Source organism: Pan troglodytes, chromosome 11 (assembly GCF_028858775.2).
Source record: "Pan troglodytes isolate AG18354 chromosome 11, NHGRI_mPanTro3-v2.0_pri, whole genome shotgun sequence".
NCBI classification, from domain to species: domain Eukaryota; kingdom Metazoa; phylum Chordata; class Mammalia; order Primates; family Hominidae; genus Pan; species Pan troglodytes.
In genome coordinates, this window is record NC_072409.2 from 11,231,500 (window position 1) to 11,245,798 (window position 14,299).

At 49.9% G+C, this 14,299-nt stretch overlaps 1 protein-coding gene across 37 annotated transcripts in view; it reads right to left on the minus strand.

Moving 5' to 3' along the window:
* Positions 1-1,299: 1,299 nt before the first annotated feature.
* RALGPS1 (Ral GEF with PH domain and SH3 binding motif 1) overlaps positions 1,300-14,299 on the minus strand; it is a 309,829-nt gene continuing 296,829 nt past the window's right edge. For 9 of the 37 annotated variants that reach the window (XM_054659088.2, XM_063788284.1, XM_054659098.2 and 6 more), the window contains 6 exons: positions 13,705-13,788; positions 12,235-12,340; positions 11,752-11,844; positions 11,422-11,527; positions 9,624-9,715; positions 1,300-5,720 (listed from right to left, as the gene is read on the minus strand). In XM_054659088.2, the coding sequence (XP_054515063.1) occupies positions 5,691-5,720; positions 9,624-9,715; positions 11,422-11,527; positions 11,752-11,844; positions 12,235-12,340; positions 13,705-13,788 (511 nt within the window). In that variant the 3' untranslated portion in view covers positions 1,300-5,690. Of the gene's footprint in view, positions 5,721-6,643; positions 7,551-9,623; positions 9,716-11,421; positions 11,528-11,751; positions 11,845-12,234; positions 12,341-13,704; positions 13,789-14,299 lie in introns of those variants that run through there. The other 28 variants (XM_063788300.1, XM_063788283.1, XM_063788286.1 and 25 more) reach the window with 9 other exon arrangements.

The following is a 14,299-nucleotide window of genomic DNA, read 5'->3' on the forward strand; positions in this document are numbered from 1 at the left end:
GGTGGCCCCGCCCAGCCACTCCCTCCTCCCGCGCCGTCGCCCAGCCTGCCCGCAGGGTCCGCGCTGGGTAGATGCCCGCACCCGGGGCTAAAGCGGCGTTCCGCCGTCCGGTCTGCGTTGGCTCCGGGATCCCGCCACCCATCAAGGTGGAGGTATTGCTGTCTCCTGGTGGCCGTTTGTGGCGCCTGACGCCTTGAGGCTAAGGGGCTGGAGCTTTGCAGGATACCAGTTGTGGTGGGTTCGAGTCTTGACTGTTAGTTTCCAACTGTGACAACCCCCAACCCCATCCCCACTTCGCTAAGTCAAATGCATTCTTCTCAGGGACCTTGAACACTGCACTGTGACTGAGGGCAGCGACCCCATCTGGGTAAAGCTGGGGCCACCGTGCTGTCTAAATCAGGAGGAGGAGGTAAGCTAGGGCTACCTCGGCAAGCGGGGTTTTGTCGTAGCTAGGGAGGTGTGGCCATGCTGGCCTGGAACTGGGATGGTGGAGCAGAGCCCGAGGAGTGTGCTTGTTGGGGGGAACCTGTGCTTGGGGGACTGGCCACTGCAGATTTGGAAGGCACTGGCTGGGAAACTGAGGCAGTCCGGGCCAGGGGATCCTATAGTCAACTATAGGATTGGTCAACTATAGTTGACCTATAGTCAACTATAGGGTGGATTACATCACCCCCTGGTGCACACTTCCTCAATGACTTCCAGGTTCTTTCTTGGTAAGGCCTGAACTTTGTGAGAGAATGAAGGGGCTGCCCAGATAGCACTGAAAGATGTAGAGGAGGTGTTTCTATTTGTCCTTCCAGCCCCTCTAGAGATGCCCCTGGTCCTCCCCTCAGGTTTCCATGAGATAACCCGTTTAAGACAGCCCTCCTTTTTCTCCAAGCGAGGAATAATGGAGTTCTGGATTTTTGCCTAACACCATGAAGTCCTCCCAACATATCTTTTCAGATTTAAATCCCATTACTCCCGCAAAACCTGTAGTCAGTGAGATCAGGTTGCCTCCTTTTTCCCAGCCTCATCCTGCATCTTCTCATTTCTGTCTCCCTATTGCCCCCACCCTTCATGTGTTCTGCAACCTCTGAACTGAATCTCCAAATACCCACTGCTTTCTAAAGCATCCCCAGGTCTTCTGCCTCTCTCCCTGGAGTGCCTGTCCCTTCCTGAGGATGCTGCTCCTGCAGGGTTTTTATGTTCTGGTTACATCCTAGCTGAGTTTTGGGCACCCCATGCCTCCTTTGTGTCTATCTGAAACAGCAACTGTTTGCTAAGTGAATGTGTGTGACTTTAATAAACTGAGCAATATTCATTGGAAAACACATTTAATTTCAAAGTAAACAAAGATGTTTGTACATTAAAGTATTTAATTAGTGAAATAATTATTATCAATGTAACAAGCTGAAAAATACAGCAACTTGATACAAGACTGAGGTAACAAAATACTTCACCAAAAATCTAAAGAACCCCATGGAGGGCTGATTGATGTTCAGTGGTTACTGCGGGTGAGACGATTCACAAGAATTAGAGAAAGTCCTTACACAACTGCATGCAGGGGTCTGCTGGAAAAAAAGACAGCCCAGGAGAGTGCAACAGATTTAACAGGAAACGAATTAAAATGTAGAAACTGATTTTCAACTTACTTCGAAGAGTACATAAGAAATTGAAAACTACTCTCTATGCAACATTTTGAATGCTAAGTGGAAAACCATGCATTTTGGCACGAAATTTATTAAAGATTATACCATACTAATTAATTAATATTATTTCATTACTGAATAGTCACAGTCGTTCAGCAATGGATAAAGAGATTAATGGTTCTAAAATGGACAGATGATCTCCTGTGTTGCTGCTGTAAGCGGGGTTTTGAGGCTGCCCAGGGGGTGTACACGCTTGTGCAGCATAGGGCTGCAAGGCGGTCTGAAGTCCATGGTACAAGTTCTCAACACCCAAGAAAATGCAGTTCTCGCTCATATTGTAGTTGTATTTAACATTGAAATTAAAAACAGAAACCTATGGAGCAGATACTGTGACATTTTGACCCTACTCTCTCATTCCACCTTTGGAATCCTTGGCGTACCCAACTGCAGCTCTGTGCCTGGCTCTTCTGGGCCAAGCAGCCTCTAGGATAGTGACTTCATCCTCATTGCAACTGAATTCGCAGACCAAGAGGCTATTCAGTCTGTTGAGTCTTTTGATGCCTTTCTAGAGGAATCTATGCACAGGATTTATACTCAGGACTAGGAGAGAGGCAAAGTCTTGCCTAAGGAGACAGGTGTGGTGGGGACTGTTTGTTGAGTGGTCAGGTCCATGAGGGCAGGGATCAGATCTGACTTGTTCTTAGCATAGGCAGCACTTGCTAGTGATGTGAATGAATAAATGAATGAATGGGTGGTTTTGTGCAGAGAATCTGTTATTTCTAAAGGACTAGGAGTTTGTTTTTTTAACATGAAACCACTTGATATGTAAAAATGATGTAAAGCTGATTTAAGTCATTTGTGGGCTCACAAACCAGAAAGCTGTATTTTTGGCAGTGCTCCCCAGTGGTTACAGACATCAGCAGTCTCGGGGAAGGGCTCTGGGCCCCACCTGAGGAACAGAGCAGATGTTGCTTGCAAGTGGCTTCCTGTTTCATGGAGCATTTCCGCCTGTAAAATGGCATCTGAAAAGGTACACCTCTTGGGGCTTGGGAGGTGGGGGTAAAATGATACTGGCCATCCTGGTAAGAAAAAAAATGCTCTATAAATTCAACTGGCAAAAGAGAGTGAGTTTCTTCCTAAACAGAATCTCTTCAAGTATCTACTTCCTCAGGTTCCACAGCCTTATAGGGAGGGAGGGGGCCAAAGTCTCTCACCAGGCACAGTTAGAACAAGATTTCTACTGCTCTCTACCGAATCAATCCTCCATCAAGTATGTCAGTTGCCAGAATGCACCTGACTGATCTTGAATGACAAAACATGTTCAACTGAGAGAGACAAAAATTAGTCCTAGGGAGAGAGGTGAGTTGTTCTTGGGACAACAATGTTACCAGCTACCAACTCCACAGTTGTAGACAGCTTTCTATAACTTTCATTTTGGGGTGCCATGATCCATTTGCTTAAAAAAATTCAGCATATGCATGCAAGAAATAATCCCTTCAATGGCGTTATGAACATTTGTACACTCTGGACAGTCAAGGAGCAAAAACTAGAAATGCTTCCCTCCAGGGGGAGGGTCTACCCATGGACTTTCCCGCCTTGTGGTTGGTGCCTGGCCCTCTCTGTCTCAGGCTCACAGGGTTCAAACCAACACTGGGAAGACAAGCAGCACTTAACTCCCATGTTTGGCCGAGCCCCTGCTTAGAGAGCTGAGTGTCTTCCAGCTTTAGCTCCAGGACTCTTCCGGCGTGGTCAAGCCTCTTACTGCTTCTATAAGGCTTTTGCCAACAAAATCTAAAGAGATTCTTCAAGAGTCCGAGCTAAGAATGTTCCTGGGAGAGGACGTGGAAGCAGACTCAATTAGTGAGAAGACTAAACATTTTGAATTGTGATTGTGCTATTTCAAATTAGGCTAAGAGATGTTTCTGAAAGAAAAGACAAACTTATAAGGGATAGAAAATTACCTGTTTTTGTGGTGCCTGAAATTCTGAGGTTTTGGATTGGCATCTATAATACTTCATTGGTGTGAAAAACCAGGACAGTTTGCAGAGTGGAAAAACCCAAGGAAAATAGGTAGTTGATGTTCCACATCTTGCACTTTCATCCAAACTTACGACTTTTTAAAAGTTAACAGAATCAGATTCAATGTAGGTTAAAGTGTTAACACTGCATGGTTCTGATCAGAGGTGGAGTGTTTGGCATTGTCATTCAGCCTCTAGATGCTGATTTGAATAGTCATCGGGAGAATGAGGTGCAACATCCGCGTGGGTGTGCAGAGCACCCAGTGTCAAAGTTTGATGGCATCAACTTTACCACCTGGGAGTTTCTCTTAGGAGGAAAGTATTCTAGTCTTTGCTCAAAAAGAAGATGAATTACTAAGCACTGTAAGGCTCAACTACAAAATGAGGCCCTGGTGACAACTACTTTCCTCACCAAGCCATTCAAATTTCTAGAGAAGTTGTCATTATTTGGTCAAAATACAGTGGTGGGTCTTTTGGTCGTTTTGAAACTGACCTATTACAGTTTACTGGTGTAGATGTTGTTCTGAAGCATCCAGCCCAGAAACTCTTGAGGGTAGCTTGATGCCTGATTAGCCTGAGCTCTGAAACCATCACAGCTGCAAGGACCCAGAAATTCAGTCTCTTCCAGAAAACTGTTTAAGGGTTAACTTCTCAGAGTTAGGCTATCCAAACTAAAGGGGAAGAGGGAAGAGAAGATACTGTGAATAAAGAGTGATTTATTATTCTGAATAAAAATTATTTGTGCAAAATAAAAGTCACTTTAAAATGTGACAAAAGGTGACAGATAAGGATGTGATTCATGTGAAGAGCTCCTAACTGAATGCAGAGGTTGGACTGTTCACTCCCCAGGGCATCGCTCTGTTGTCACACGGTCATCAACAATTGTGCCCTTGGACTTGGAAAATGGAAAACTCGCTGGTGACTGCATTTGGGGCCAAGACCAGGGAAGCTTAAGGCCTCAGGGTCACTCAGCTTCCCGTCATGATCAGGAATCTTGGTGGGCCCCACCCTGGCGGTGCAGGCAAAGGAGTGAGATGATGGGGGCACAGGCTTTGCCCTGCGGGGAGAGGTTGGTGCCTCATGGCTCCTGCACAGCTGATCACTATGAGCACGTCGGTTGGAGCTGCAACGTCACAACTTCCCATTCTGGCATGGTGGGAAGGGTGAGAAGAGGAGGGCCTCAGGCCCTGCTAGGAATGGGGAAGGGAGGAAGCAAGCAGGCCAGCAGCCCAGTCCACAGTCCTGAAGCCAGGTCCTGTCTCAGAAGGGCTGACAGCAAAGAGGCCTGGAAGCAGGCCTTCCAGATGAATAGCACCCATAGGAACAGAAAACAAGACACAATTTAAGGCATTGTTTGTTTACAGTAAAAGAATGCGAGGGACCCTTGACACAGGAGGAATCTAGGCTCTCACTCTGACCTTCCTCGGTGGACAGGGCTATAACTTAAGGTTAAAGCAGGGCCTCAAAGCGAATGAAGTGTGTGATGTCACGAGTCTTGTGCCAAAATGCATGTTTCTTGAAGAGTTCACACTCGCTCACACACACACACACGTACAGCACGCACACGCAGAGGACGCTTCGGGGTTGTACAAAAATCTGAGGCAGCCCTGTGGGCGAGCAACCCCGTGCACTTGGGGTGTAAAAAGCCTGTTCCACAGCTGTTCCTTCTCTCGGGCCCCTCTCACAGGTTAGTTAGCGCTGTCCACTCTGTGCAGTAGAAAGCACTGAGAACCCAACGTGGGCCGGGTGCTCTCTAGTCGCAGATGCAGGTGGTGGGCCCAGAGAGGGCGTCTGGGGTCTGACCACTGCCCCAAGAGGCGGTGCTGCAGAATGAGTGTCATGAGAGTCGCTGGGGACTGACAGGTGGATCCCACACTGGTGAAGCCCTCTGGGATGGTGAGGCCACAGGCTGTGTCCCCTGAGTCCGGCTGTGAGTTTCCCAGCACCCTGGCTCACAGCCTGTGCCCAGGACTGCTCTTCACCACCAGGCCCAGCCTGGGTTCCCAGAAGCCTCTGAAGTCACGCCACGTCCTGCAGAGACTTACTCAAATGACATAAGGTTTGCAGGTACCTAGAAGAGAAAGCTCAGCCTCTTGTTAAAGTTCCGACCTCAGAGAAGGACAAGGGGTGGTCCCTAGGGAAGGGACAGGCCTTTCCCCGTGAGTCTGGGAATGAGCAGGTTGGGTAGGGAGAGGGTATGGCAATAACAATAGCCACCCCATGTGAAGTGGCAGCTGCATGCCAGGCACTGCTCTGAATCCACCGCATGCACTGCGTTCTTGAGTCCTCACTTCAACCCCTGGGGCAGGCACTGGGATCGTCCTCATTACAAAGACAGGAAACTGAGGCTTAGGGAGGTTCAGTATACAGCAAGTAAGCAGCAGGGCTAAGAACCCAGAGCCCACGCTCTCAACCTATCTCCTTCAGTGAAAATCAAACTGCGCTAGGGGCAGAGAGACAAATCCTGAAGGCCTGAGGTGTGTGCAGAGGGTGGGTGGCTGGAGTTGGCAAAGGGAAGCATGGGAGAAAGAGTCAGTTCAGGGATATCAGAAACCCCAAGACCTTCCCACAGCTCTGCCCTCAGGACAAGATCCTAGCCCCCTTTACTGGCGGGACCACTAGCCCCAAGGTCAGAGTGTTTCTGCCACCCCCAAAAGTTGCCAACAGGTCCTCAGCCCCAGACCTCCTCCCTCAGCACTGCTATGGGAGGATTTGATTAGAAATAATTTCATTTTAAAAAATCCATTTTGGTGTCAGTTTGGTCAAACTATGAATTAGGAAAAAAATGCATCTCCATGTACCAGGAGACAGTTATAAGAATGGTCATTAGCAGCACTGTTCACTATAGCAAAAAAGCAGAAAATCAGTCCTGGGATGCCCAACAGAAGAACTAATAAAAACAAAATGAGTAAAAATAAATGAATGACTGCTACATGTGGTAACACAGATGAATCCTAGGAACATGTTATAGGAGAAAAGCAAGACACAAGAAAATGCATCGTTATGGTTCTATTTATAAGAAAGTTTAAAAATGCACCCCAGACAATACATGAAGGAATCAAGTACGTGACCTGCAATTCTAAAGGAATAATCAGCAAACAAATCAGGAGAGTGGTGCTGGGGCACAGGTGGGAGGGAGAGAAACCGAGTTAGGAAGAGGCCATGGTGAGGGACAGCATTCCAAGGCCCTGGTGGCTCTGCTGTTAGGCTCATGGTGGCAATAAGGTGTTTTATTGCTGTTGTTTATACCTATACATATGTTATAGATAAGGTTTAAGTGTATTCAGTGTTAATAAAAACAAGTTTAGGACATGCAGTTCCACAGAATAGAAAATCAATCTAGTCACTGCGATGTTTCCTCGTGAATAGATGCATTTCTGTCACACTCTTTCTCACACCCTCCTGGCATTCCATCACACGGATGTACTGTGATTCACTTAAATCATCCTCTGCTGTTGAATATTTCAGTTGTTGTCAACTTTTTATTATTACATATAGCACATAGTGGTAATATTTGGTTGAAAGTAAATTAGAAATAAAAAAGGGGGAAAGTAGGAAGAAAAATCCCCTCCTCTAGGTCTGAAAATCAGACAAAAATCCTTAAAACTTGTAGCCTTGCCATGCTACACCACATTTGCCAATATATGAAACTGACCCATTAGTGCTCTGCTGGATCAGCCTGCCCAGGCACTGCTGCCTGCTGGGGCTGCTGTCATCCTCTGGCCGCTCCTCCAAAGAGGGACAATGGGTTTTACTCAGGGCTACCACTGTTGCTCCTGACTGGGGCCACCATGGTGCCCAGGCTTCAGGCACAGGGCCCTGCCTCCTTCCCCATACCACCCTCCAGGTGGTCCACCTCGTGGCTGTCAGTTCCTGTTGGACCTGGAGCTGCTCCGGCTTCCTGTGTGTGGTAGGTGAGCTTCAGTGTGCTGTGCTCTTAAAAGAGCGGCCCTCAGAGCTACTGAGGGACCCCAGACACACATGGTGTGACTAGTATGGAGGAGCCAGGATGCTCTTCCTCTCTTAATGCAAGCTGGGGTGGCGGCAGCCTTGTTCAAGTCTTGGCATCTTGTCTCAAGGGATCACCTTGAGATGGCTGCCGACCGAAACCCTTGTCTTCCTGTCATACGGATGGCCAATTACATTTATTCAATGTATAAACTATACATAAAGCTCTCTAGAAACTACAGAATTACCATTTCTTGTGTATCATCTTAGAACTTTTATACAGATGAGATCATCCTTTCCAAATGTTTTTGCCCTGATCTGCCTCTTTCTAATAACTATCAAGTGTCACACAATAGGGACCCCTGAGGGTCACAGAGGCTTCCAGGGTTTTGGTTCCTATCAAGAACAATGCTGCGGTGAACATTCTTAAACACATCTTTGAGCACATGTGTGTGCACATCCCTAGGACAAATTCCCCGAAGTCAGATGGGTGAGTCAAGGGAATCAAGTGCAATTTATTTGGAACCTCCCTGTGGCACCTCATGTTTATTCTTGTATTGGTCTTGTCCTGTTTTAGTTGGTCGAGGACTAATTCTGAGAACTTGCTAATTCTGCTTTCTAACTTCTTATCATCTGTAATTGCAATCAGCTTTTCGTATTTGTCCTCATCTGTGTTACAGACCGAGCTGAGCACAGAGCCCTAGGACCTGTCACTGTCACTAGAGACCTCCCTTCAGCTTCCAGAACCACTTGGAGGGACCAGGAAGTCTGTGACTGTGCCATGTGGCACCATGAAGTCCCCATCCTCCTGGACCCAAATGCCTGGTATGAACTTGCCTTTGCTGAGGTCCCCCAGACTTCAGAGCTGCTGCTTGCAAGGGGCCTGCTGAGTCTACTCCCAGGCACTACGCCTAACTGTCCTCCTTGAAGCGCCACCCTCTAAGCCATGCGCCTAGCCCTCCCAAGATGGGCTAGGAGAGGACTCCTGCTTCCCCCGCTCCTCCTCTGGCTGATCCCTGGGGAAAACACACATGGACACTTAGGGACAGGAGCATCAATGCTGCCCACCTGACCCCCAGGGAGCAGGAGGCTTCAGCCCGCCCCCATCTGCTGCTGAGGGCTCAGGTAGCCATTTCTCTCACAAGCCTTGACAGCTAGGGATGTGCTTCCAGTCTTTTGCTCAGCTGCAGGGGTTACCAGGGAAGTGGAGGCAGGAGAGGCAGGAGGGCTCAGAGGCAACAAGCAGAGAATCGGGGAAGTCAGGCAGACCTGGGTTCAATCCCAGCTCCACTGCTCACTAATGTGGGACCTTAAATGTGTGTCTGCCCCTTTCTGAGCCTCAGGACCCTCAGCATAAAACGGAGACAGTAAGAGAATCTACCTCACAGGGATGTTGAGAGAATTCAGCCAATTCCTGCATGTGAAACATTTCGCATAACACCCTTCGTGGGACGGCTGGGGGCGACGAGGGGAGGGGGCCATACCATGAGCCAGGCCCAGCAGGCCAGAGAGGGCCTATGTCAAGACAGATCCCACTGGTTCAAACACACTGAGAAGCTAGGGACCCCCTTTCACCAGCAGCCTTGCGTGGCCCATGGCTGGCTGTCAGTAAGTTAGCTAGCCGCATTATTCCCAAGGGTTGTGGGGCAGGGAGGCCCTTTAGTGAGTCTGGAGTATTCCCATGAAGTCAGCTCTTGGCAGGGGTGACCTAAATAGATGCTAGAACCTGATCCTGGGGTGATATCACAGCTGCTCATAATCATCCCCCAGTGGGTGTTTCTGTGGCATTTCCTATTGTGGGAAAGACACAGGAACCAGATTCAAAGTTCTGGTCTGGAGCTGGGCTTAGTTCTAAGCTGAGCAAGGGGGTGCCTTGTCTCAAGGGAAGATGCTGATCAGAAGAGGGTATCTGAGAGTGTGGCTAATGGGCTCTGAAAGAAGAAGGGAACCCTGTTTTCTAAAGACCATTAGTTCCAAGGGTGGGAGAGGATATTTCAGGTGACAAGCAGGATTTTGATGACTTTACCTGAGGCCTGTTGCTTTTACATGCATCATCCAAATGCTTGTGCCACAGTATTGCATGAAATCGGGAACCAGTCTGAAACTTGTAAACATTGCCTGATGGGTAGAGAAACCATGAGTTAAGAAGAGGGCCACGTAGGAGGGTCAGCTGGTGACTGGCATAAAGAGAAATGTAAACACGGGTAACTAAACTGGGAAGGTCGGCCCCAGGTGAGCTGGAACATGCAGAGAAAGCAGCCTCCAGGGCTCCCTCCAGTGGTCTCTTTGGACCATGGCTTTTAACCATTTTGGGGCCATGGTGCCTTTGGCTGTCTGGTTAAGCCTGTGGACCATCCTCAGAATAATGTTTCCAAATGTATAAAATACAAAGGAAATCGATAATACTCAAATACAGTTATTAAACAACTAAAAAACAAACCAGCAGTATAATTCTATAGGTGCTTCTATATTAAAGCACTAAAAACAGATCTAGTACAGGTCCGATACTGCACTGTAATTTCAAAGAGATGAGCATAAGTGACATTTTGAAATGTCTGTAACAATATGTGATTCCTCTTGGAGATAAAAATCACAGGTATTGCTAACATTTTTGTTGTTGGATGCTTATACTCATAACTGAAGTAGTCACAAGTAACTGAAAACAAAGATGCATTTTTCTTTCCACCCAAGTTCACAGACCTCTTGAATTCCATCCATGGACCCTGGCCACCCCTTGTGTCACAATTCCTTAAGAAACCACTGCTAATCCAGTCCAGACTGTTGAGGGAGGAAGAAACTCAAATGGTATCCAAACTCAGGACACACTGCCACATGTATGCAACAAATGTGGCTTCAGTCACTCAGACACGGAGCAGAGAACTTGGCAATTTATCTCTTCCCCATTCCAGGCTCCTGGAGGCTCCCTTTGTTTCTCTGCTTCTCAGCTAAGAACATTAGAGCCTGACACTCAAGGCATGGTCTCCCCACCAGCACTGCCATCTGCATCACCCGGGAGCTTGCTGGAAATGCAGAATCTTGGTGTCTACCCCCAGATCTGTTGAATCCAAATCTGAATTTTAACTAATCCCCAGGTGATTTGTGTGTTCATGAACCCTACAGTAGAACATTCCTGTTAAGGTGTGAAAATGCGTGGCGATTTTCCAGCCCAAATCGGTTTGCCTGGTTGGAATCCAACTGACCCAGGCAATTTTGGGTTTTTGTCATGTGACATGGGTTACTGAGGAGACCCCCCATAGTCTGTTCTGAATGTCAGTGAAGACAGGGCTACTGGACAGGATGGCACCCAGAATCTCTCCTCCTTCCCAGCATGATCATGAAGTGGGAACCGGGAGGAACTGGGAGACAGCTAGAGAAGGCTGGAACTTTGGGAAGTTAAAAGGGTTCTTCTCTGAGTTGGCCTTGGAACTGGACACTGCCAGAGTCTTATGGCACAGGCATGTGAGGGGATCCCTGAAATCTCCCCAGAGCCAAGACCCTTCCAGCCTCATGGCCCTGCCTCATCCAGCCTTACTATTTATTCCAAGACCGTAAGACTACAGCTCCTGGAGTGATGGGCCCCAGCAGCCATAGGTAAGGCTGCAAAAAGGATTCCAGCACCCTGTGCCTCATACCCTTCTCAATGGACATGCCAACCATGATCTATGCAGCTTTTGTGGACTAGCATGGACCCCATGAACATCAGAATCTAAAGCAAAGGGAAGGCAGCAGCCTCAAAAGCTCCTAATAAATTCAAAATGCACGCTGTGCAAGAGAGGAAATGGGCAGAGAGCAGCTGCAGGCGCCAGCTCTGGCCTGCTGCCTACCTTTGTCAGGGTTGTTCAGCTGGAAGATATCTGGGTGCTCGGGGTCATCGGGCAGCTGCACCATCCAGCCCACGATGGAAACCTTTTTGCCAGGTGTGGATTTATACTGGAGGAGAGCAACAACACATGCGGAGACCGGGGCCCAGCCCTCCACTCCACAAGGGAGGCCGACATGGGCCAGGCAAGGCTTCCTCCCTCCCCTGCCGCCTTCCCACCTGCATCCTCCGCAGTTCACATAGATCCCTTTCCCACCCCCATCATCCACAGTTCACAGAGGTCCCTTCCCCACTAGAGGAAGTCCCAGCACTAGAGTCCTTTCAAGGGACTTACGTGTTTTCTGTCTGTGCCCCGCAAGGACTTGGCTCCGTAGTACAGGAGGGTGGATCCTGAAAGTATGACCCAGTACCTGGTCCACGAGGACAGCTACAGAGGAAGGGGAGGCTGAGTGATGCCACCAGGGGTCGTGGGGGTAGAGGATCCCTGGCTGATTACAGACCCAGCCATCCCATCAATGCCAGTGCAGGCCCCATCTCTTCCCTGGCCCTCCACCACCCCCTGGCAATGCCAACTTCCACCTAGGACCAAGACAGGAGGCGTCTTCCCTCCCGTCTCTTGCTCCTTTACTCAAGGAGCCTTCCCTTTGTTCATTTTACGGCAGTGTCAGGTATAATTCCTGAGAGTTCAGCTCGCTGCACGCCCACTGCAAGCAGAGCCTCTGCCATGCATGTGACTTTTGCTGAGACTTCTAGGAGTGGGCACTATTTACAGATGTGGAAGCCCCTGCTGCCCCGGTGGATGTGGGTCTGTACTTACCGCAGGCTTCCGCCCTTCCTTGAGCAGGGTTTTTCTTCTCAGAGGCCCCTCCATGGTGGGCACAGCTGCGGAGTTCCCCAGAGAACAGATGCACGGGCCGGTGGGGCTGAGGAGAGACTACCAGTCAGACATCGCCCTGGAGGAGCTGAGGTCAAGCACCCTCTCACTCACTGGGGACCACAGGTGCCCCACTACCAAGTCCATGACGTCCCAGCAGTCCAGACTCAACGGCGCAGGGCAAGGCCCGGAGGGGAGGGCCAGGCGATAACGCACATGAAGGGCCCACCGCCAAGGACTCCCACACCCGTCTCTCTGGGGCTGCAAAGCTCCAGGCTTGGTGACCAAGCTCCTCATAACCCAGGCCCTGATCAGCACCCCCACCCTATCCTAAGGGATGCTTTTGTCGTGGCTACAGCCTGGCCGCTCCCTGGGGCTGGCGTGGGCTCCTCCACACCTGAGGAGCTGGTGCCTGTGAAGCCCCAGCTCCAGCAGCCCCTCCTTCTGGTGTTGGCAGGAGCCTGAGAGAGCAGCGAGGAAGGGAAGAGGTGGTGTGGAGGGACAGGAGGGACGTGAGCCCACACGCACCATTCCCCACATCTTTCCCAGGCTCTTCACTCACCCTCTCCCTTGGGTACTCAAGCACCACCTACAGATGAAGGCGTCCAAGGGCATGGCAGCCCATACCTCCCTCCTGAGCTCCGGATCTGCCGGTGCCTCAGGAATGGCACCACCCCCTACTGGCTGCTTCAGCCAGAAAGCGGGGATTTTCTTCCTCTCGGATGCCCCTGCAACCTAATCAATCCCAAGGATGCACTGGGGATCAGGTACTAAATATGTCTGACCATCCATCTTCGCCATCCCATTACACCTCAGGCCACTGGAACTTCCTTCGAGCCACTGCCCAGTGCGCTCCACGGGCCTTCCTGGGTCCACACCGGCCAGTGCCTCCACCCTCCCCCTCTCCTCTCCTCTCCTCCACCCGCCCACAGCAAGCCCCTTTCATGGCTTCCTGTCGCTTTTAAGATCTGAGCCACCATTCTCACCCCTGCTGGATGATGCATGCTGGATGTGGCTCCAGCTCATCTCATGTCCCTGCCCTCTCTCATTCCTTCCAACACTCCCTTCCCTTCACTCGAATCACCCAGCTCTTCCTGCCTCATAGCCCATGCTGTCCCTTTGCTGGGAGCATTCTCATTGCCCCTCCACTTCCAATTATTTGGCGAATTCCTATCATTCTTCCAGTCTCTTCTTCAGGGAGGCCTTCCCTGATCTCCCGAACCAAGTAAGCTCCCCCTCCTCTTCCTGAGTGCCCCTCACCTCCTCTGGGACAGCCAGTGCACCTGGCAGTAGACTCATGTAGGCAAAGGCTGTGTCTGTTTCTTTCGGCAGCCTCTAGCACAGTGCTTGGCATCCAAAAGGCCACATAACAAGCTATGTGTCAAACAAATGAACACATGAACACATGAATACCTGTAGACACAGCTCCGGGTTCTGGGAGAATTCCTAACTGGAACCCGCCAGTTGGGCCCCAGGGTGGCATAGAGACGTCCCCTGCTTCAGAGGAAAAGGGTTAAATTTTAGCAACAGCTTTGAAAGACCAGATGCTCCTGAAGGAGGCAAGAGCAGCCCGGACTACGTAGTCAATTAGCTCAGGAAGCCCCGCAGAGCAACCTCCCTCCCTCCCCAACTCCTCCCCAGCCTCCTCGGCCACACTACAAGCACACCTGGAGCTGCCAGGCCAGTAAACACAGCACCCCTCAGAGTCTCCAAGTCTCCGCGTAATTCTTTCAACTTTTTATTGAGTGTTCACCCTTTTTCCAGTGTCAAGAGCATGATTAAAATCCAGGCACGCCCACTTGCCTCAGCATGGGGCTGAGATGTTTCATAGCAAACACTGTACAGCCCAGATAGTCCACGGCAAGTCCACGTGAAAAGTGCACACAGAATTGTGGGCAACCTTGCATGTTGGGCCTGGGGGTCATTCACCAGGACACAACCGGAGCCTTCTGTTTGCTCTCAACTGGACAGTCTCCTCTGCGGCTCCAGCCAGGCCCCTGCAAACTCG